Source organism: Ochotona curzoniae, unplaced genomic scaffold (genome assembly GCF_017591425.1).
Source record: "Ochotona curzoniae isolate NIBS_2020 unplaced genomic scaffold, NIBS_Ocur_1.0 contig_883, whole genome shotgun sequence".
NCBI classification, from domain to species: Eukaryota; Metazoa; Chordata; class Mammalia; order Lagomorpha; family Ochotonidae; genus Ochotona; species Ochotona curzoniae.
Genome location: NW_024466599.1, coordinates 27489736 through 27510831, shown reverse-complemented (window position 1 = coordinate 27510831; position 21096 = coordinate 27489736). Strand labels below are relative to the sequence as shown.

The 21096-nt window shown below is 36.1% G+C and overlaps 1 protein-coding gene across 2 annotated transcripts in view; it reads left to right on the top strand.

The window, feature by feature from the left end:
- Window positions 1-21096, top strand: part of SOS1 (SOS Ras/Rac guanine nucleotide exchange factor 1) — a 115179-nt gene that overhangs the window by 78331 nt on the left and 15752 nt on the right. For both annotated transcript variants that reach the window (XM_040993121.1, XM_040993120.1), the window contains exons 9-17: window positions 107-234; window positions 999-1654; window positions 11023-11104; window positions 11827-11949; window positions 12166-12269; window positions 13317-13539; window positions 14410-14529; window positions 18455-18617; window positions 19134-19251. In XM_040993121.1, coding sequence (XP_040849055.1) covers window positions 107-234; window positions 999-1654; window positions 11023-11104; window positions 11827-11949; window positions 12166-12269; window positions 13317-13539; window positions 14410-14529; window positions 18455-18617; window positions 19134-19251 — 1717 coding nt within the window. The remainder of the gene's footprint in view (window positions 1-106; window positions 235-998; window positions 1655-11022; window positions 11105-11826; window positions 11950-12165; window positions 12270-13316; window positions 13540-14409; window positions 14530-18454; window positions 18618-19133; window positions 19252-21096) is intronic.

Here is a 21096-nt window from a genome sequence, read left to right as displayed (position 1 = left end):
TTGTGGTACAAATAGCTAGATAAATGTTATTTTTATTCTTAAATAGAATGGCCTGTTTTGTCCCCAAGTGTTCCTTTTGTTCACCTCTGCCATTCTGGCTTTACAGCAGTTAGAAGAGAAGAGTGAAGATCAAGAAGACAAGGAATGCTTGAAACAAGCAATAACAGCTTTGCTCAATGTTCAGAGTGGCATGGAAAAAATCTGTTCTAAAAGTCTTGCAAAACGAAGACTGAGGTGAATATTTCCACTTTTTAAAAAATACCCTCCTTTTCAACCTGAATGCTGTGGTATAAATTCAGGGATCCCGGCTTCCTCTTCAAGTAAACAATGAAGAAAATAGTTTTAGTGACAAGCTTGGTCTTTCAGAGGAAGTGACATCAAAGCCAAGAGAATTTGTTATTGTTTGAGAAACCTTTCATATTTGTGCATTTTCCTTACTTACTCCCAGACGAGACCTCCTGAGAATCAACGGGTAAGCTAAAGGAGAGACAGAGCAAAATGTCTTGGGTAGATTTATGTCAGCATCATTGTTTTCTGTCAAAGTAAAATTAGTCATGTCCTTTATTTTACGGGTTACATAACACGAGGCATTAATGCAGATAACACTGCTTCCACTTTCCTAATTATGATATGTGCTATATGTTCCTAGCTTTGGGTCTTCTGCATTTCAACACTTGTAAATAACTCACTTTAATCTTTTAAATTACTTTGTGTTTTCCCACTCTATTGGGCTACTTCTTTGTCATTCTAAATATTTAGCAGACAAGGTAATTTATAATGTAGAAATAGTCATTGTTCTTTTCAGAGCACTGAAAAATTTTCTGCATTGCTGTAGTTTTCAAAACTGTGTAGTTGTGTAGCACTAATATACTTGGGAGTTGGTGAATTCCTTACCAGTGTGACTTTGTGAAAATGTGCTTTTTATGCTATTCCTTGTTTACATGAACTCTAGATTCTCTGTCATTTGTGTACTAGTAATGTCTTTTCCTTCACCCCAGTGAATCTGCATGTCGGTTTTATAGTCAGCAAATGAAGGGGAAACAACTGGCCATCAAGAAAATGAACGAAATTCAGAAGAATATTGATGGTTGGGAGGGAAAAGACATTGGACAGTGTTGCAATGAGTTTATAATGGAAGGAACTCTTACACGTGTGGGAGCCAAACATGAGAGACACATATTTCTATTTGATGGCTTAATGATTTGCTGTAAATCAAATCACGGGCAGCCAAGACTTCCTGGTGCTAGCAATGCAGAGTATCGTCTTAAGGAAAAGTTTTTTATGCGAAAGGTACAAATTAATGACAAAGATGACACCAGTGAATACAAACATGCTTTTGAAATAATTCTGAAAGATGAAAATAGTGTTATATTCTCTGCCAAGTCGGCTGAAGAGAAAAACAACTGGATGGCAGCGCTGATATCTTTGCAGTACCGGAGTACCCTGGAGAGGATGCTCGATGTTACCGTGCTGCAGGAAGAGAAGGAGGAGCAGATGCGCCTGCCCAGCGCTGATGTGTACAGATTTGCAGAGCCCGACTCTGAAGAGAATATTATCTTTGAAGAGAATATGCAGCCCAAGGCTGGAATTCCAATTATCAAAGCAGGAACTGTGATTAAGCTCATAGAGAGGCTTACATACCACATGTATGCAGGTAAGAAATGGGAAGCTGCCTGTCGCTTCCGTCTTCCCGCTTCCAGCTGATGTTCTTTGCTGTGGCTTATTGTGCCTAAAATAGAAAACTAACAACCACCCAAGACCTCCACATTATCCACGTACGTTTTCTTTGACTAAAAATACTGCTGCTTCACATTTTCACGCTTTCTCTACCATATCTATGTACATCATTTGTAACACACAGCACTGGTTATTTTTAGAAAATTCATTCCTAAACCTGTTAAGTTTACCCCATTGTGGACCCCATCGTGGAAGTTATTTAAGTTGTTAGTTTTAGTTTCAGGTTTGTTTTTACTTTGTGTAACTTAAGAAAAGTTTCACCTTAGCAAGGCAATTTTGAGAAACACACCTATCCAGACCACCTAGGAAAATGACGATGTAAACAAAGAGGACCTAAATAGAGACAAAGAATAAAAATTCATTTTTGTAACTAGCTTTGTTCTTCTAATAAAGTAACATGTAATAAACTATTCTACAGCTTTCAGCTTCTCTGCCTAGGAGGGAGTTTGATCACTGTGTAGTCCTGTAGCACTGTGGTGATGAGAAGAACCTTGAGTTCAGTGCCTGAGCACAGCCCCTTCACGTCTGGACCCCTGGCTTTCCATTGCAATCTCATCTGTTATTGGAAACAACACATGAAATGCTGGATGTGAAAGCTTTTGTCAATATACACATAAACATATTTTCAAAGAATGTTTTATTACAGAGTACAGAAGTGATTAAAAATCAGATGTAACTTCAACTATAACTTGCTATTAAACATTTGAATGTAAAAGTCAACCTCCAACCCCATCCTCTTTGTTTACATATATTTCTGTTTGTCAGAAATGCGTGTTTCTAAGGAAGCTACTCTTCCATTTTTAAATTCCCATTACTGCATTTCTCAAATCTCTCTTAAAACTATTCTGGTAGAAGTCAACGTTTTAAAATAGATCCACTATCGCTTCTTGGCCTTTTGGCTAAGATCAAGTGCAGTAAAATAGATCCACTGACCTCCTCACTCAGTAAAGAGGAATAGTGCTCAACAATATTCCATTTGTCTAATTTATTAAATGTACCATCAGAATTACTTCTATGGCCTAGGGTACCTTGCAACAAATGAAATTAAGCTAGAAATTATTTTTTAATCAATAATTTCAAAGTACTTCCCACGGACAAATCATCTAATTGTCTCTTCATGCCTCTGGAATAAATGAGCAAGTGTTTGGTTTTGTTTCAGTTTCAGTTTTTATTTGGCCTCTAGTTATTTTGCTAGCCTTTCTGTAGTTTAAAAAAAAAAAGTATTTTGCACAAGCTAATTTTAGAAGTGGCTTGGATCCTCAGCACATGCCACTTGATTGCAGCAGGCAGTAACAGACACAGGTTGCTGGCAGTGGCAGTTTAGTCCAGGATTCCAATTTACTATGATTTTTCATCTAGAAACTTCTGTAACTAATAAATTCATATTACTGACCCAAAATCCTCAAAAATAAAGCACAGGAATGTTATATAAACCAGCTAGTATTTTCCATTAAAAACAGATTTTTTTTTTTTTACATAGAGAGCAGTTTTTGAGAGATACAACTCACAGTAGTTATTCTGAGCTGTTTAATTGAGCTTCACCAATCTTCTGTATATTCTTTTTAATTTACAAATAGATCCATAAAAATGTTTTCCAAATGACTCAGAATTTTGGACCACAAAATATGTATTTCCTTGTGACCTCTTCATGCATTTTTAAGGGTATGAAAGTTGAAATTGCTCTTCTTGCCATATTATCCTGGTTTTAAATCTCTTAGAGAATTCATAGAATTTTTAAAACATAAGAATTCTAAAGTGTTCATTTTACTCTAAATATTTTTGTTTCTTAGACTACTTAGAGTGAAATTAACCTTTATATTTTTGTTTATGATTGAAAATAAATTTTTTTCTTTTATAGAGATTGTAAGTAGAAATCATTGAAGTCTTAGTAACGTTTATCATCAAGTCAGTGGTTTTTTGATTGCAATTTACCTTTAAATTTTAAAACTTCTAATCTCATTGTTTCTGTAAAAATTTTTAATTAGTAAAGTTAGCTTTAAATGGCTATATCACTGAATTTATTGATTATTGAAAAGCACTCAATTGCAATTAAATATTTCTTGGGAACTATACCTTTTATTCATTTTTGAACAAAAATGCTTTAACGTCAGCCTAACTTGAAAAACTAATTTTCTGTAGTCTTGGCAATATTCTTTCCATTAATGTCCACAATAATACCTCATGTCTGTGGACACAGTAATTTTGTCATGGCTCTGTTAGTTACTTCTAATAGTTGCTCTCTTTTATATCAGTTTTTAACCTTGAGTAGAGTAACACTTTGAAGGGTTTCACATAATTCATATAACATGTTTCTAAGCTCATACTATTTTGCCAAAGTTAAGTGTATTGAAATTTATTTTTATAAGGATTTATTTTATTTGAAAAGCACACTTTAGAGAAAGGAGAGAGAGATTTCTCCCATCTGCTGGTTCACTCCCCAGGTGGCCGCAATGGGTGGAGTGGAGCTGAGTGGAAGCCAGGAGCCAGGAGCTTCCTCTAGTCTTCCATACGGGTACAGGGGCCTAAGGCCTTGAGCCATCTTCTGCTACTTTCCCAAGCTATGAGCAGGAAGCTGGATCCAAAGTGGGGCAGCTGGGGCTCCCCTTTGCACAACCAGCACTCATATAGCGTGCCAGCACTAGCAGAAGTAGACTGTTGGGCACCAGGCAGGCTCCAATATATTGAAACTTAAATGGATGAGATTATTCTTCTTTTTAAAGTTTAACGAAAGTTCCCGCCAGTTATTTCTTGAGATATGCTTAAGGTTTTTTCTTTCTTTTTTTTTTTTTTTAACATTTTTCTGTTGTTTCAAAACGTTAATATTTTGTGTCATGAATATGTTCCACTGGTGTTACTGGAGTCTTCATGTAGTTTTATGAGATGTGATTTATAGAACACACAGAGCAATGTTAAGTCATAGTATATTTGGGCTACTCTGTAAGGTCTGTTTCTGAATTTACTACTGGTAACATAAAATATGTTTTACTAGACCATCTATAAGCCTGTAAAACATGAAGAAGTTATTTCTTAAGGTCTGTCCTAGCTGAATGAACTCATGATCCTCACTGCCGTGATCACATGATCACAACCCCAGTTACTGTTTGTTTTAAGGTTGGTCCGTCTACTCTTCTCTCATCTTACTTTACCCTTCCCAAGGAGGGAAAAAAAGGATTTTGATTTGGTTAGTTCGATTTCAGGTATTTTTATTGAAGAACATACAATACTAGTTGTGGCTTACAGTGAAACGAAAGCTAAATGTAACGCACATTTTTATTATGTAGAATTGTAGTAAAAACATTTTATGTAATACATGATAAATATATAACACCACTTAAAGACATCTTCTATATTATTATAGGTTGGTCAAACATTCAGCAAAAAAAAAAAAAAAAAAAGAAACAAACTGGTTTAATCTTACTTAATTCAGACTTCATTGTGGTTTTAGCCAGTTCCATCCTTCACACATTTTAACAGTAATCTACAAAATGGAGCTATTGATCTCAAGAACTAGAGGAAATATTCAAAGCCTCCAGAAAAATTCAAGGCCTTCAGAGGTTATATGATTTCTAAGAAATCATAACAGTTCATTACAGAAAGAGGACTAAGGTTTCAGCTTCTTGGGTCAATACATTATACTTTCTACCATGCCACACTGGCTCATAGAAGGTGAATTTTCTTCATCATTAGAATGACACAATTGCTTTTATTATATGTGCTGAAAAATAAAAAAATAAAGCAGATAACATGTTTGGCACGTTTGGTGTTGGGTAAACATAACTCTCAAAAGATCTAGTCAAAGAAGTGTTGTTTTCTTACTGAGAGGTTTCGGGCAGGTTCTCACTGCAGACCTCCATCATACAGTGCGGGGAGTTTAGGCTATACAGTTAGATATTCATTGCATTTTGTTTGTTGACAAAACCCAGTTGTTAGTCTGTTTGTGTCATTTTATGAAAAGAAAGCTTTCTGTAAAAAATTAAAACTAGGTGACTTAGAAAGTATTTACCTGTTGCTTAAAAGACTGCAACACCTAGATACTAGGTGTAATCTAATTTTTAACTTGTCCTCAGTGTGGGCGTTTGTGATCATACAGCAGTCACACCCGCTGCATCTGAGCTCTGAGGTGCGTGGGGATGCTGGCGGGATCCTTGTCGCCTCGGACAGTGTACTTGCAGTCTGAAGAGAAGTCTTCCTTGCGCAGAGCAATGTGCGTAAAGGAAAGGGTTGAGAGTAGGAGTTTACCTCACAGAGTTATTGTGGGAAATCAAATATGATTTAATTCCTGAATCTCCAAACATGGGTAGAGAAAAAGTTGTTGGTCGTTTGTCCAGTTAGGTAGTCTATTCTAGAAAAATGAGATGAGCTGTGGGTGAGGATGGTAATTCAGAACTGACATTATGTGGAAAATAAAAGCTTTCCATACTGAAATGTCAGGAAAAGATTCATGTACATAGTAAACATTTTTTGCAAAGGTATTCTTTAAAGTGCTTACTATTTTGTCATCTTACTATGAAATACTCAAAAACCTGCATTAGTCTTTTTCAGCTTGTGCCCTTCATCAACTCAATTCGAGTGTTTTAACTTTTTTTGATCTTTTAAAACAGTTTTTGATCGGTTGGGCAGTGCTGTTCTATTTTTGACTCTCTGATTTTTTTTTTTTTTTTTAGTGTTTGTGCGTCAGCATAACGTCTGTTTCCTTTTTTAAGGAATTCAAGAGTGATTGTTTATAAATCCTTGTTGAGTTTATTGTTTCTTGTAGCTTTTTAAATGGCTGTATTAAAGGGAGTATTATCACATGCACAGACATCCTGATTAACAGTGTTTCTGTGGTGGGGGAGGGGTGTTCTTTTACACATGCAACTTTAATGCAATCAATATTTCAAGCATCGCATAGACCTTATCAAGTATCAGCAATAAACAGGGACACAAGTAAAAGGGTTGGGTTTGGCTCCTCAAATCTGGTATGCTGTATTCTGAGCACTAATATAGATATATTCTGAGTTCCATGGATTTTAAAGAATTGTGCAGTAAAATAATAAAGAATGACTCTGTAGTGGAGAGAGAGGCAAGTAGCAGAAAAAAAAACAACAGATCATGTTTGAGATGATCTGGACATTGGCCGTGTGATGTTGGCAGGATTTCTGTGTGGGCAGGTTATGTCAAGAGGAGGAACAGAATAGCTAATGAAGGTGATGGCAATCTTAGCGCAGGGATTTGCGAGTCAAACAGAAGGTGGGAAATGCACGATGAACATTTTTGTTGTGCTCCTGTCATTCCAAATCCATGTGGGGCAGGGGCTCATGTTTGAGAAAGGAGACTGTCCACAGCCTTCACCTCCGTGAGCAGTGATAAACCAGAACGAGCACGTATCTAAACAGGCTGTTGGCAGTTTTCTTTGTGCTTATGTTTTTAATCGAAACATAGGCTGGTTTTTGCATATTTAGGTATGTGTCTTCCATTTGTCTGAAACGTCACTTCAGACTATATGTAGCTAATTGCTGCTGCACACCCACAGCGCAGTGTATCTCGGTTTTTAATTGTTGCCTGATCAATTAAAGCAAATACTGTGTTTTCTTGCGAAATGAAGCCTGTCCTTACTTGTGGATATTTTAAAAATATCGAATTACTTTAGCGCTTTGCATCATCAGTAAGAAGAAGTTCTGTAGGGTTAGGGTGATATTAGCTATGTTAAGGCTATTTGGACAGAGAAATCAATGCAACAGAAATAAAATTAATTTCTGGAATATGTATTTTTGTGTAAAATTTTTAAAAAGAGATATTATGACATCAGTTTCTTTTACTGCTTTATGCTAAAAAAATGCATGATATGTAGCCTTTAAGATATTTTGTGAAAGTATTTACTTTTGCATAATTTTCTTAGTATGTTTTTATTTTCTGTTATATCTTTCTCTTTTAAAGTTGCTGCTACTTCCATTGAGGCTAAAAACAAATTAAATGGAGTGTATTACAACAGTAATTATTGGCATGTTTATTTCACTGCCTAAATACAGTGTACAGGAAGATACACTGTTACTTCTTAGGTTCTAGAGGAAGGCTTATGGAGAGTTCCAGAATCAGACTAAGTTTTCAGTGACTTTCTCGTACCTTTAACCAAGATTAGCAAGTACAGTTACACTCTGAGTTATGTATCTCATGGGTTAATTCGTTATATTCCGGAAACCTGAAGTGATTCTTTGATCCAGGGAGGTTACATGAAGCAGTAGGGAAGAAGTCTGTGATCTCAGAGCTAGGCCACCTCTCCACTGCCAGACCACAGCTGAGCCCTGGCTAGTCCCCATCTGCCCTCTCGCCTCACAGGAGTCAACTGTGTGAGGAATCAACTGTGTGACAGGTTCCTGAGGGCACTGCGTAACACACAACGAAACTGCTGTGGTCCCACCTGACGGAAGGGGCACTGAGGCACACTGCAGCTTTCCCACCATCACCACCATTTCCATCAGTTGGCAAAGTTCTAAATGGCTTAAGATTGAAAGTCTACTTTAGAATAGTTCTGACTTAAGAAGGTGGAAGTCCATTTTAAAATAGTTAAGCTTAAAAAAAAAAAACTAGATTTTAAAAACATACTTTAATTCATTTATAACTGATTTTTTTATTCCGTTTTTCAACTTAACAATACCTTTAATGTCCCAGACTTTCCAGTCTAAGAAATAGATCTGAATATTGGCTTAAATTTTAAGACCAAAATCAGATTTTTTTTTATTGGGGGCACATCCTAAATTTAGAACACAGCTCAGGGACGCTTAGAGCCTTCAGTGGGCTGTCTCCAGCAGCAGCAGTTCAGCCTCTCTGGTGGCCACTGCTGTGACTTCCTGAACATGTGTTGTCTGGAATAGCCTCACCTTACAAATAGATTTGCAGAACAGGAAGAAGATTCTTGAAAGGGAGGATTGTGATGAAACCGATAAAAATCTCTGTTTTAAAATCTTGTACAGCCTTCTGTTTTAAAATCTTTTCTTCTGGATGAAACATTAGTCTGTAACTTTTGAGGATCTCTGTAACTAAAGACAAACAATAAGATACCAACAGAAATTACTAAAAAGATTAACTGAATTGAATCACTTTCATCAGTAACCCACTTTAGCTTCAGAAGGATAAAGCCTAGAGGGTAGGTACTGTGGCTACATGGGGTGTTCTGCATCGTGATGAAGTGCTGGTTCGAGTCCTGGCTGCTCTGCTTCTGATCCAGCTTCCTGCTAAGGCAGCCTGGCGGGCAGGTGTAACTCACACGCTTGGGCCCCTGTCACCCACGTTGGAGACCCAGATGGAGTTCCAGCTCCTGGCTTCGGCCTGGCCAGCCCCATCTCCCACTGACTGGGAGATCTCTGTCTTATCTGTCTCTCTATCGTTCTGCCTTTTAAGTAGGTTAAAAGGAAAAAAAAGTGAAACTGTACAGATAATGGAAAAGGGGATATTTAAAACCAAGGTATTCTGTATATTTTTACTTTAGAAAAGCAATACAGTTTTAAATTCAAGATCATCTGATATTTAAATCAGTTTATTAGCTTTTTGAAGATTATTTGAGAGGCAGAGAGAGTTTCTATGTACTGGCTTATTCTGCAGGTGCCTGAAATAGCCAGGGCTGGGCTAGGCCAAAGTCAGAAGCTGGGAAATTCGATCCATGTATCCCAGGTGAGTGGGCAAAGCCCTATTCCTCGAGCCATCCCCTGCTGCCTCTCAGAGTACACATGAGCAGGAAGTCGGACTGAGACACAGGCACTCCAAGATGGCATGCATTGTCTCAAGTGGCATCTTAACTGCCGGGCCACACATCTTTCCCCACGAATACAAATACATTGGAGAGTTTTGTTTTTATTTTAAGATCTGTTTGCCTTTCATCCACTGGTTCACTCCCCAAGTGACTGCAATGGCCTGGGCTGAACCAGGTTGAAGCCAGGAGCCTGCAATTCCATCCTGATTTCCAGTAGGGGTGGTAGTGTCCAAGCACTTGGGCCCTGCTCTGCTGCTATACTGGACACATTAGCAGGGAACTGGACTGGAAGTGGAATAGCTGGGACAAGAAACAGCACTCACGTGGGACGCTGGCTGACACCTCGAACAGCAGCTTAATCTGTGCCACAACACCAGTCCTGAGATTTTTGTTTTATGATAGATTCATGAGTTTGCCTTTTTAGGAAAAAGTTATACTAGAAATATTTTAAAGCTAAACATTTAGAATCCATACAAGCAGAAATTTTCCAAATGTATTCTGGTTTTGTATAATCCTGTGCTGGTAAAAGACAATATATATCTTGAAAAATAAACGTGGATTTTTGTCTAGCCTAGCAAAAATTAAGTTATTCTCTACCCTCGATGTACTACCACTAGAGTTTTTCTAGTCCTTTTTCGAGGAAAAAAATACTTCCAAAAGATTCAAGGGCACTGTTCTCCTTCACCCAAGTGAACTCTTAGAATTAAATGAGATATTGATGAAACTAGATTATAGGGGTGGTGTTTTCTATTATGGGAAGAGGTGTTTGTGAAAATGACAGCAGCCCCTCTCCACAATTAGGAGAATATTAAGGACAGCCAGGAGAAGCCAGGTCTAGGGAACTCTTATTTTACATCATAAAGATGTGAATGAAAAGTATATCCTTTCATATAAGAGATTGGAGACTCCTGCTCTTGTGGTTAAACTCTCATTGTGACAGCTTGATACTTAATTTAAGAGGAATGAGAAGTTGGGAAGAGGACAAAACAACATATTCTAACACATTAATAGTAAAAGTAGCTTATAAGTATGCCCCCCCCCCTTTAAGCAATTCTAAAGACTTCTAGCCAATAAAATAAAATAATTTAGAAACTCTGGTTAATGTAATCTGTTACTTTATAAGACTGATTTCTATTTGTCTTCTCTGGTTAATATGATTTAAAGAAATCTGGATAACTATTAGGCTGCTGATGGCTGATGGTGTTTCCTTCCTCTTTCCCCGGGGGATGACTGAGGAAGCTATGGGATTCTGCTAGCAGGTGGAAGCCTACTTCGTGTGTTCTCTGACCTTGCCTTTCTCTCCACATTTCTCTGGCCAGCCAGAGTGCAGAGAGTAAGACATGAATTGTCATAATATTTCAATATCAACCAGTTTCTGCCACTAAGTTAGGAAGAAATTAAAGCTAGCAAGCAGTACCTTACAAAGTCTAAAGCATTTCTATGTCAAAATAATTTTGGATTTTTAAATTGACTATTTGATCTTTTATGAAAATGTAAGTAAAGCTTTAATCATTTGAGTCAAATGATTTAGTAAGATTTTTTTCCCTTTTTCTTCTTAGATCCCAATTTTGTTCGGACATTTCTTACAACCTACAGATCCTTTTGCAAACCTCAAGAACTACTGAGTCTTATAATAGAAAGGTTTGACAACTTAAAAAATGTTTAACTTTTTTTTTTTTTTTTTGAAAAAGACTGAGCTAAGATCTTACACATTTCTCAGGGATATATTGGTTGCATTTTAAGTTGTAGTTCATGAGCATTTAAAAAATATTTTCTATAATGTTGGCTTTGGTAATTTAAATGTAAAACTACTATTTTTTAACCTGAAAATTTGGTATTAGTAATATCAAGTTAAAGAACTCCACAGAAATATGTAAGTTCAACTCTGAAAACCTAATTTCTCTTTAGTGATTCAGATGTTCTAGACAGAAAGAACTTTTCATTGTTCAGTAAATGTTTTAGTAAAAAACTTCATGTTTAGCAAAATGGAGCTTGTCAATAAGCAAATAATCTAATCAGGAAACGTGTTAAAAGAGCAGTGACCTTTCCAGTCATCATCCTGTCAGCTGACTGTACGAATCGGAAGAGAATATGAGTCCTGAAGCTTTATAGTCATGTTTGTTTTTTAGATAATACATATATTCTTGACTATATTTATAGTTCATCTTTTGGCAAGTACTAGTTTTTCAGAAATTTAAAATCACAGGCCTTTACAGAAGGCTCATTTGTTTTCAGTGATATGTTTGTGCTTTATCATTTTTTAAAACAATAACTCTTGATTGTGCTGCCTAATGCAAAGGGCTGTATATTTGTACAATTTGGTCAACTTAATGTTTTAATTCATTTGTTCTGTTTTATGTTAGATTTGAAATTCCAGAACCTGAGCCAACAGAAGCTGATCGCATAGCTATAGAGAATGGAGATCAACCCTTGAGTGCAGAGCTAAAAAGGTTTAGAAAAGAATATATTCAGCCTGTGCAGCTCCGGTAAGTTAAAATCTGTAGAGCCCTCTCCCAGGTAATCAGCAGCTAACAGATGAAATGAGTGAAATAAGAGGAATTATCAGAAATAATTGTGTGAGTCTTAATCAAAACGTCAACAAAGATTTAGCTTGAAAAGAGGCTGTGTTTTCATTTGTACCACTCATTGTGATAAACATTTATGTTGAGTTCCCTTGTAATTCAACTCTGTTAATGTCACAGAGTATTAAATGTGTGTCGGCACTGGGTAGAACACCACTTCTACGATTTTGAACGAGATGCAGACCTTCTGCAGCGAATGGAGGAATTTATTGGAACAGTAAGAGGTATGTGGTTTTGCTTTAAGTGCCTTGTTTTATATAAAATGGAACTATTATCGTGGTAACTATCAATTGATGTAATGGTTACTCAGTATTAAGGGATATTTGTAATACTGCCAGCACAACCACCTGAAAAAATTAAAAATTTTCATGAACCAACATTCAGACCTACAGGTTGTTCAAATTACCCTGTTAACACAGTGTATTTCCCGTTTAGTATTTAAGAATTGGTTAGATGTCACGTTTTAAGTTAGGTCACTTAGCTGTAACTATGTGTACCTAAGGACATTTAAGAACTGTGCCATTGTAACACCACTAATGGAGGCTGTGTGGGCCAGTTAAGCGAGCAGAGAATCAGTGGTGGCAGAGCATTTTTAACTAAGACTCTGTTTCTAACTCTGCCACCCATCAGATCAGTGATTTTGATTCTTTAGGCTTCAGTGTCCTTATCAGAAACATAAGAGCTAGGTTTGATCATCTCCAGGGTTTCTTAACTAGTTTCAAAAATTTAATGACTAAATGGCTCAAAGGATGTCCTAGACAAGCTTACTTTATTTCCAAGGCATATTCTAAATATGAATCAGAAAAATAACAGGTTAAATAAAGTACTTTCCTGTACAGTATAAAATTACCAGGGGAAAAATCACACTAAAATAAGGAATCCATTCTCTCATACTCTTTGGTTTGTAAAAATGCAATGTTCATTAGATGAACAGGAAATGTATGTGATGTAGCCTTATAACTTGCATGGAATGCAAGAGTTTTTTGGAGAATTTGGAATTAATACCTTGAACTGAAGCTCAAAATGATAGAGATGAAAAATTTCTACAAAGAAGTTACTCTTATTTTATTAGAAAGGATTTGGAAGAATACATACCCTTGTTTAAAAGCAGTGCAATTGAGATGGGGAATGTATGAAGCGTGAAGGAGAATCTATAATTTTTATTTGATCATTGGGACTTCTTATGGCAAAGATAGATCCAGATTATCGCTTATGTGATTTTAAGCCAGTTTTTTAAAATATTAAAATGTGTAAAATATAATGTATTTCAGGTAAAGCAATGAAAAAATGGGTTGAATCTATCACTAAGATAATCCAAAGGAAAAAAATAGCAAGAGACAATGGACCAGGTCATAATATTACATTTCAGAGCTCACCTCCCACGGTTGAGTGGCACATAAGCAGACCTGGGCACACAGAGACTTTTGACCTGCTCACCTTACACCCGATAGAAATTGCTCGACAACTCACTCTACTGGAATCAGATCTGTACCGGTAAGTATTTAATTCCAACTGGAGAATCACTTCAAAAGTGTCCATTTTTGAAATGAAATACATGTTTCTGCCTTGTGGGGTTGACACAGACTAACTGAGAGCCTGTAACGTCCAGCAGTAAGGCCTGGCAGGCACTCCTTGGGCTTCCCCGCCCTTGGCTCCTCTTCGTCTGCCTGAGTTGATACTTTTTTTCAGCAATCAGCCCTCATGGGTGAAGGGAAGTTAAATCTTGGCTTTACCACTTGCTAACTTGGTGTCCTTGCGCAGCTCTAGCCTCCTTCTGCCCCTTTGTTTCTCAAGAGTCAAATAAAGTCAATTTAATCCTGGCTAGTTAGAGCCTCTTGTGGCTTATGGTCCTACATTGAAATAAATCTCATCTCAGAAATGTCTTGTCTGGTTTTAAATAAAGATTGCTTAGAAAATCATTTATTTTTAAAGAACTAAATGGGAAGGAGCTTAAGTTATAGATACCCTTCCACCAATGAGTAGAATATCCCCAGAATTACAGTACTGCAGTCTATTTCATTTATTTCCCAAGGTCTCCACCCCACAGACAACAAAAAGGAGACTTGGGAATTCTAGAAATTACCCTCTTTACTGAGTTCAACAGATAACACCAGTTTTTAGAAACTACTTTCTCACTCTATTAAATAATATTTCTAAGTGCTAGGACAGATATTATTGGGAAATCAAAGTTGGCCAAAGCAGAATTTTTTTTTTAATCAAAGAGAAAGATGTATAACAATAAATTTTTGGTTATATCTGATTTTTGTGGATCTTTCCCTTGGTAGGAATTTAGCTTTATCTCACTTATTTAATAAAATGTCTCCATTTGAAGTGTTATATAGAATTTGTTGCTGATTATTTTAGAGCTGTGCAACCATCAGAATTAGTTGGAAGTGTGTGGACAAAGGAAGACAAAGAAATAAATTCTCCTAATCTTCTGAAGATGATCAGACACACCACTAATCTCACTCTGTGGTTTGAGAAGTAAGTGTTCCTGACACTCCTGTCATAGAGCTGTCAGCTGTATTATGAATTTCAGTACAATTTTATTTCTGTAAGCCTCATGTATTTTTGTTCCTCTTTTCCTCCTTTCTTTCACATTGAATGAATATTTTACTGATGTGCTATTCTAATTTCACTAACATGCTTTTCATTTTTCTCTTCTGAGATTTTTTTTTTAGTGGTTGACCTAGGGTTTACCAAATCCATCTTATGCAAATAAGCTTCATATTTATAGTAGCTAAAATCCAGTGACACATACAAACATTAACTCCTTTGTAGTTCTGTTTCCTTTCTCTTTTTGTGATGTTGCAACACACAGTGTTCCCAGTGGTTGATGGAAACAGCAGTCCATGATTATGATTGTCTTGCCATCTGCCGTCTTCCCTCTACCCTGTTACAGCTTTGCTCTTACCCACCTGCTGGTATTATTACAGGAAGTGTGCACTATACCACACATACTATATTTCTATATTGCAAGCTCAACAGTACAGCCATTGTTTTATATAGTTTGTATTTAAATTGGTCAAAAGAGAGATAACTTGTGTAGTGCAGTTTTAAAATTACATAATTACATTTACTGGTGCTCTTTGTGTAGATTCACATTACTCTCTTGGACAGCCTGCTGTTCAGCCTAACAAGCTTTTAATATTTCTTGTTTAACAAGTTATCTAACAGCAAATTTTGTTTTATTTGGGAACATCTCTATTTTACCTTCATTTTTAAGCAATAGCTGTGTTTTCAAGTTAACTGTCTTTACCTTTTGTTCAAATTGACTTCTGAGCCTGCACAGCAAGTTGTTTATTTGGTTATTGTAGTTTTCAGTTCCAGAATTACTTTTTTGTTTTATCTGTTTAATGAGATTCTCTCTTTGATGTATGTTGTTAGCAAACATTCCTGTATTTCTTCAGGATGTTTCGCTTTAGTTCTGTGAGAATATTATGTCACGCTTGATCTATTAAATCCGGCATCTGTCCACAGGCAGCTTTGGTTCCTTGCACTTTTTCTGGTATATAGGTTATGTTTTTCCACTTCTTTGCACACCTCAGCATTTCTTGTTGGAAACTTGGCCTTCAGATAATACATTGTAGCAACCTTGAATACTGGTATCCTTCCTTGACCTTTGGCTTTTAGGCACGTGCACACACACGGTACCCTCCCTTGAGCCCTGACCTTTTAGGCACACGTACATACACACACACAGTTGAGTTGCAGTATGGCCTAGAGAGCACTAGATTTGAATCTGTCCACAGTTGTCCTGGGAAGGCAAGGCTATCGGTAGGACTCACATGACTTAGTCTCTAACCACATACATCCAAACTCCACTAACTGCCTGCTGATTGGCCTATTGTTTTCAATAGGACACAATTAATCCAATCAAATTGCTGCTCATTTGAAGAGATGGTTTGCTATTTCTTTATCTTACTAAGAGGGCTCCTCTCAGCTATCTTATTTCTTGGGTCTCATCTACAAACTGGTGGGTCTGCAGTCTAGTTGTATAAATAATAATCATATGTGTTAGTCTCATCCCAGATGCCTTGCACCGTTTCAAACTCCACTGTTGTTTGAGCATTCTTAAATTGAAGCTTCTCCACACTTTGTTGCAAATGCTATCACATTAGGAGCTACCAGCTTGAAAGAAGGCAGTGTGGGCCAGGACATCAGCAGGCATCTCTGAAGGAGTTCTGCTCCGAAGGATGGTGCTGGCTTGGCAGCATGGCAGCGACTGAAGGGCTTTAGGGATGAGTGGTTCCTGAAGCACCTGAAGTCCTCATACTTACCTTTGAAGCCATTGCCTTGGGAACTAGGAGAGGGGCTGTTTGCTCGATTCTCAGCACACTGCACGCAAAGTGTAGTCTTCATCCATAGAGTTGGCCAGAGGACAGTCCCCACTTCTTCACTGTACTCAACCAGGACTCAGTGTCAGCAGAATGGGAAGCCCAAAGCCCTCCTTCTGCAGGGAGGAAAGCTCTTCAGCTCGGAGCTGAGTGTTCTTGGCGACAGGAAGCAATCTGAAGTAGATGTTCAGGGAAGGATGAGGTGGGAGCTAGCCAACCTGAGTAAACGCCACAGACTTTCCCTTCTCTTAGAGTCTTTTTGTAGAAACACCTGAAAACATGTTTCTTTAGTTGCTCTTCTCTTTGAGGGCCATTTCCAGAGACTCTGAAGTGTTATGGTTTGTTGGGGTTTTGAAAAGGATTTTCCCAGTTTCATTAAGGAGTAAATCAGTGAGGCTCCTCATGCCATCATGCCAGCTGTGGATCTCAGATCCAATTTATAGCTGGGAGCAAGCAATTAGAGCTTTGTGCATTGGTCATATTTTTAAAAAATATATAATTACTTGACTAATATTTCATAAAGGTGATAGGAGATTTCTACAAATCATATTGAGATTATAAATAACAAGCAGCCAGTGATAAGGGAATAACTGGAACCTAAGGCAGGTTCCTAAAGAGAAATAAACATGTCAAGTCATCTGAAAGCTAGCATTTCCTTCCATTTGCATTAGTATTTACCCCCAAAATGTAGCTTCCTGGCTTCTTTGTATGCTTCACAATGCAGGAGCCCATAATAATAAACCTATGTGTAAGAAGAGGGCTTTAACTGGTAAGACAGAACATTCTAAATTCTGTACAGCTTTTTCATAGGTTACTTAGATTAAGGTGGCCTCCTGCATTTTACAGTATGATGGATTCTAGACACACACACATATACACACCCCTTGAAATACAGTCAAAGCTGCATGAGTAATCTTTGTTTTTATACCCAGTTGATAATAACTAAAATAGTTAAATAAAAGATGTGAATAAACTATACTTGTTAACATTCTTTTTAATTGTCCAGCTAACCAGAATTATGCCAGAATATGACACATTTGTAGAGGTCTAGCTGATGCTAAAAGATTTTAATAAATGTGTTTAATGTGATGATAAGCCATCTTTGACAGTTTTAGATATAATTGGTTCATCTGAGAATAATGTAATCTGTAACTTTACATTTTAAAAAATGTTTAGTGTTGATTTATATTTAGGTTTTCGGTTTATATATTCATTTCCCGCTTAGATAATAAACTATTTAAACCTGATAATCAAATGTAAAAAGGTTTTCTTTACCAAAAAGTAATCAATTAAAAAATTTTCAAAAACTGTAAAAACTAAATTCTTGCTAGGGACTTTTTTTTGAACATAGCACATTTTTAAATTTTTATTTTTTAATTAATGATGCAATTCCATAGGTTCTGGGATTTCCCTTACCCTCTACCCAAATGCCCTTCTCCCCACTGATTTCCCCTTTATTATTACAATAGTATAGTCCTTCTTCTGCTATTTAAGTATACCGGGCATTGATAGCATATTTTATTTTAGCTTCTCACTGGTATTTATGATGCATAGACATTCAGGATTGTAAATATATAAATCAGTGATTCTAGACATTTAGATATAAAGTGCTTTTATTTTCATTTTTTATTTATTTATAATGTACTTTGGTTAAGAGCTATTTCTGGAAATGCAGCCCATTGATTCTCTAGGCCAAAGAAAGTAATTAAGTCTTAGTGGCTACAATCTTGCAATTAAATGAGGAATTGGAGGCAACAGAGTTCTTGAATTCTAGGATAAAATCTGCTAAAACACACTTGAACCCAAAAGACCTACATAAACTCAGTGAGTCTCATCACTTACTTCTAATGCTGTAAAATGGTGTGCCCAATATAATAGGAAAATGACTGGGTCAGGATCCCAGTCTAGAAAACAGGAGGCAGCAGAATGCTAGGTCAGGGGATTGGCTTAGCTTCCACTGTTTATCTGTAGTTACACTGTAGTTCACCTCTCCACACCACCACTCTACATCATTATTTACTAAATCCTTTAAACTATCACATTGTTAGAAAACTCTATAATTTTTTTCACAGATGTATTGTAGAAACTGAAAATTTAGAAGAAAGAGTAGCTGTGGTGAGTCGAATAATCGAAATTCTACAAGTCTTTCAAGAGCTAAACAACTTTAATGGTGTCCTGGAAGTTGTCAGTGCTATGAACTCATCACCTGTGTACCGACTAGATCACACATTCGAGGTAGGTTTGAACATAAACTTCCATTCTGTATTATAAAAATCAGATTTCAATGATTATCCTAAATTTTTAAGTATCTCTCTTTTAGTAATGGTAAAAGATGGAATTGTCTAAATTTTGTGATGAATTAGTTGTTCTTTTAAAAATGAGCATTTCCATTGAAATACATTTACAAATTCAGGCATTTTATCAGAAGAAAAAGCAGTATAGCTTTTACTATAAAGTATAATTAATTGCTCACATAGCTGCGTGAAGAATTGCAAAATAAACAAGATCTCACTCTCCATCCCTCCTTCTGTCTCTCCATTCCTCTCTCTCTCTCCCTTCCTCCCTCCCTCCATTCCTCTTTCTCTCTCTCACATATACCTCTTTATGTTTGTTCTTGAGCCTGTGGAAATGCAGTATTAGATCCTTAGAATCAAGCTAATAGGCTTGTGTTTGGATCTTATTGTTAGCCTGGCTATTTTTAACAAGAAGTGCGATTGCTTTAAGTCTTCTAAATATTTTTTTTCTTTGTAGCAAATACCAAGTCGCCAAAAGAAAATCTTAGAAGAAGCCCATGAACTGAGTGAAGATCACTATAAGAAATATTTGGCAAAACTCAGGTCTATTAATCCACCATGTGTGCCTTTCTTTGGTAAGTATTTCTAAATTTTTAATTGTGTTTGCAATAAAACAAAGTATTTGTTTCATTAAATGAATGTACACCTGTATAATATAGCAACAGATAAAACTGATTTAGCAAATATTTTAATACCTGATCCTCTCAGCATTTGTCTTAGTTAGGGCTTGTTAGGATGTAGGTTCAGCATCTCTCATCTGAAGATCCAGAATGTTCCAAAATCTGAAACTTTTTGAGAGATGATGTCACAGTTGGAAAATTCTGCCTCTGACCTCGTATGAAGATTGCAATAAAACCCAAGCACACAAAAACATAGTGTGTGTGTGTGTGTGTGTGTACACGGTTATAAATGTTAGGTATACTTGAAGCATACGTGACTGTCACTTTTAGAAATGGGTCCCAGCCCCAAGACACTGTTAGTAATATATGTATATTCCAAAATCTGAAACATTTCAGATTAGGAATAATCTATGCAGTTTACTTTCTAGCCTCATCTTGGGCAGCCATTAGGGTTTTAAATTCATAAAAATCCTCTAAGTTGGATTCTAATCAACTGAATACCCTACAGAAACATGACCAAACCCAAAGTTCTTTGTAAACAGTTTATAGAACAAAAGCTCATTGTATATATATATACATATATGTATATGTATGTATGTATGTAAAGAATTCACATAACAATGTTATATCTGGATATTTTTTCCAATTGAAACATTTTCTGACTTGTTTAGATTTTTAAATTTTGTTTTATATATTCTTCTAATGTTTTTGTACTCTGCTTTGGGATGCAGGCATCCCAAGAGGCATCTTAATGATTGCGTCAATTGCCCACATTCATGACAAGATTTCATCTCAGAATTTAAAGCACTTGGCATCTGTTTAAAATTTTGATTGATTGCTGTAGATTTTTTTTTATATATTTGTATAATATTTACATTTCTTGCTGTGTCCATAGTTACACCAATCTGCCTTTCAGTTTTTATCCATATATATATATACTTACCTGTTTATATGTTTTAAATTCTAAAAACTGTCCATTTTATTATAATCTGTTTTGTTACCAACCTTTAAAAGTGCACCTAACCTAGTAGTTCAATATTTAATCATATTTTCTCCCAATTTTTTTTAGAATTTGGCTTTCTGAATTGTATTTAATCTTTTATTAGACTGAAGTCTTTTTTAGACATCACATGAAATATTCAAATTTCTTTTACAAAATGAGTATTTGTTTATAGGTCCAGGCTCATTAAAATAATTCTTATGTATGCAATCTTATTCTTCAATACTAATCATTTCCCACTGGCTTCTTATACCAATGCTATGATTTTCATTATTGCCATTTTATAATCATTGATTTCCAATTTAGGGCAACTTTTGTCCCCTCCACCCCAGGAAAATTTAGCCATATCTGAAGGTGTTTTTTTATTGTTTCAGTTGGGATGTTGCTGCGGGTGTCTATTAGGTATTGCTAACATCCTTGATTGCAAAAGATAGTCCCTCACAACAACGAAACATCTTGTCCAAAAAATCAGTAGTGCCAAAACGCTATTATCAAACGTCAATTCCTTAGTATTTATTCAGTATTTTCATTGCCGATTTTGTTTGTTTTTTTCCAGATGATCTTTATAATTTGGGGAAAGGGAGAAAGTTAATTTATTTGGAAAGAACATTTAATGATACTCAGCCTTTCTCCTTATTATTACTCGTATATATATTTGGTTATAAATAATATTCATACAGTTAATTTCAACAAATTTTAATTTCTTTGAGTTTTCTAAATAATTACTCATATTAGCAAATAATGATATTGTCTCTTCTGAGTTATCCTTTGAGGAATTAGTCGTTAACTTCCTAAACAAA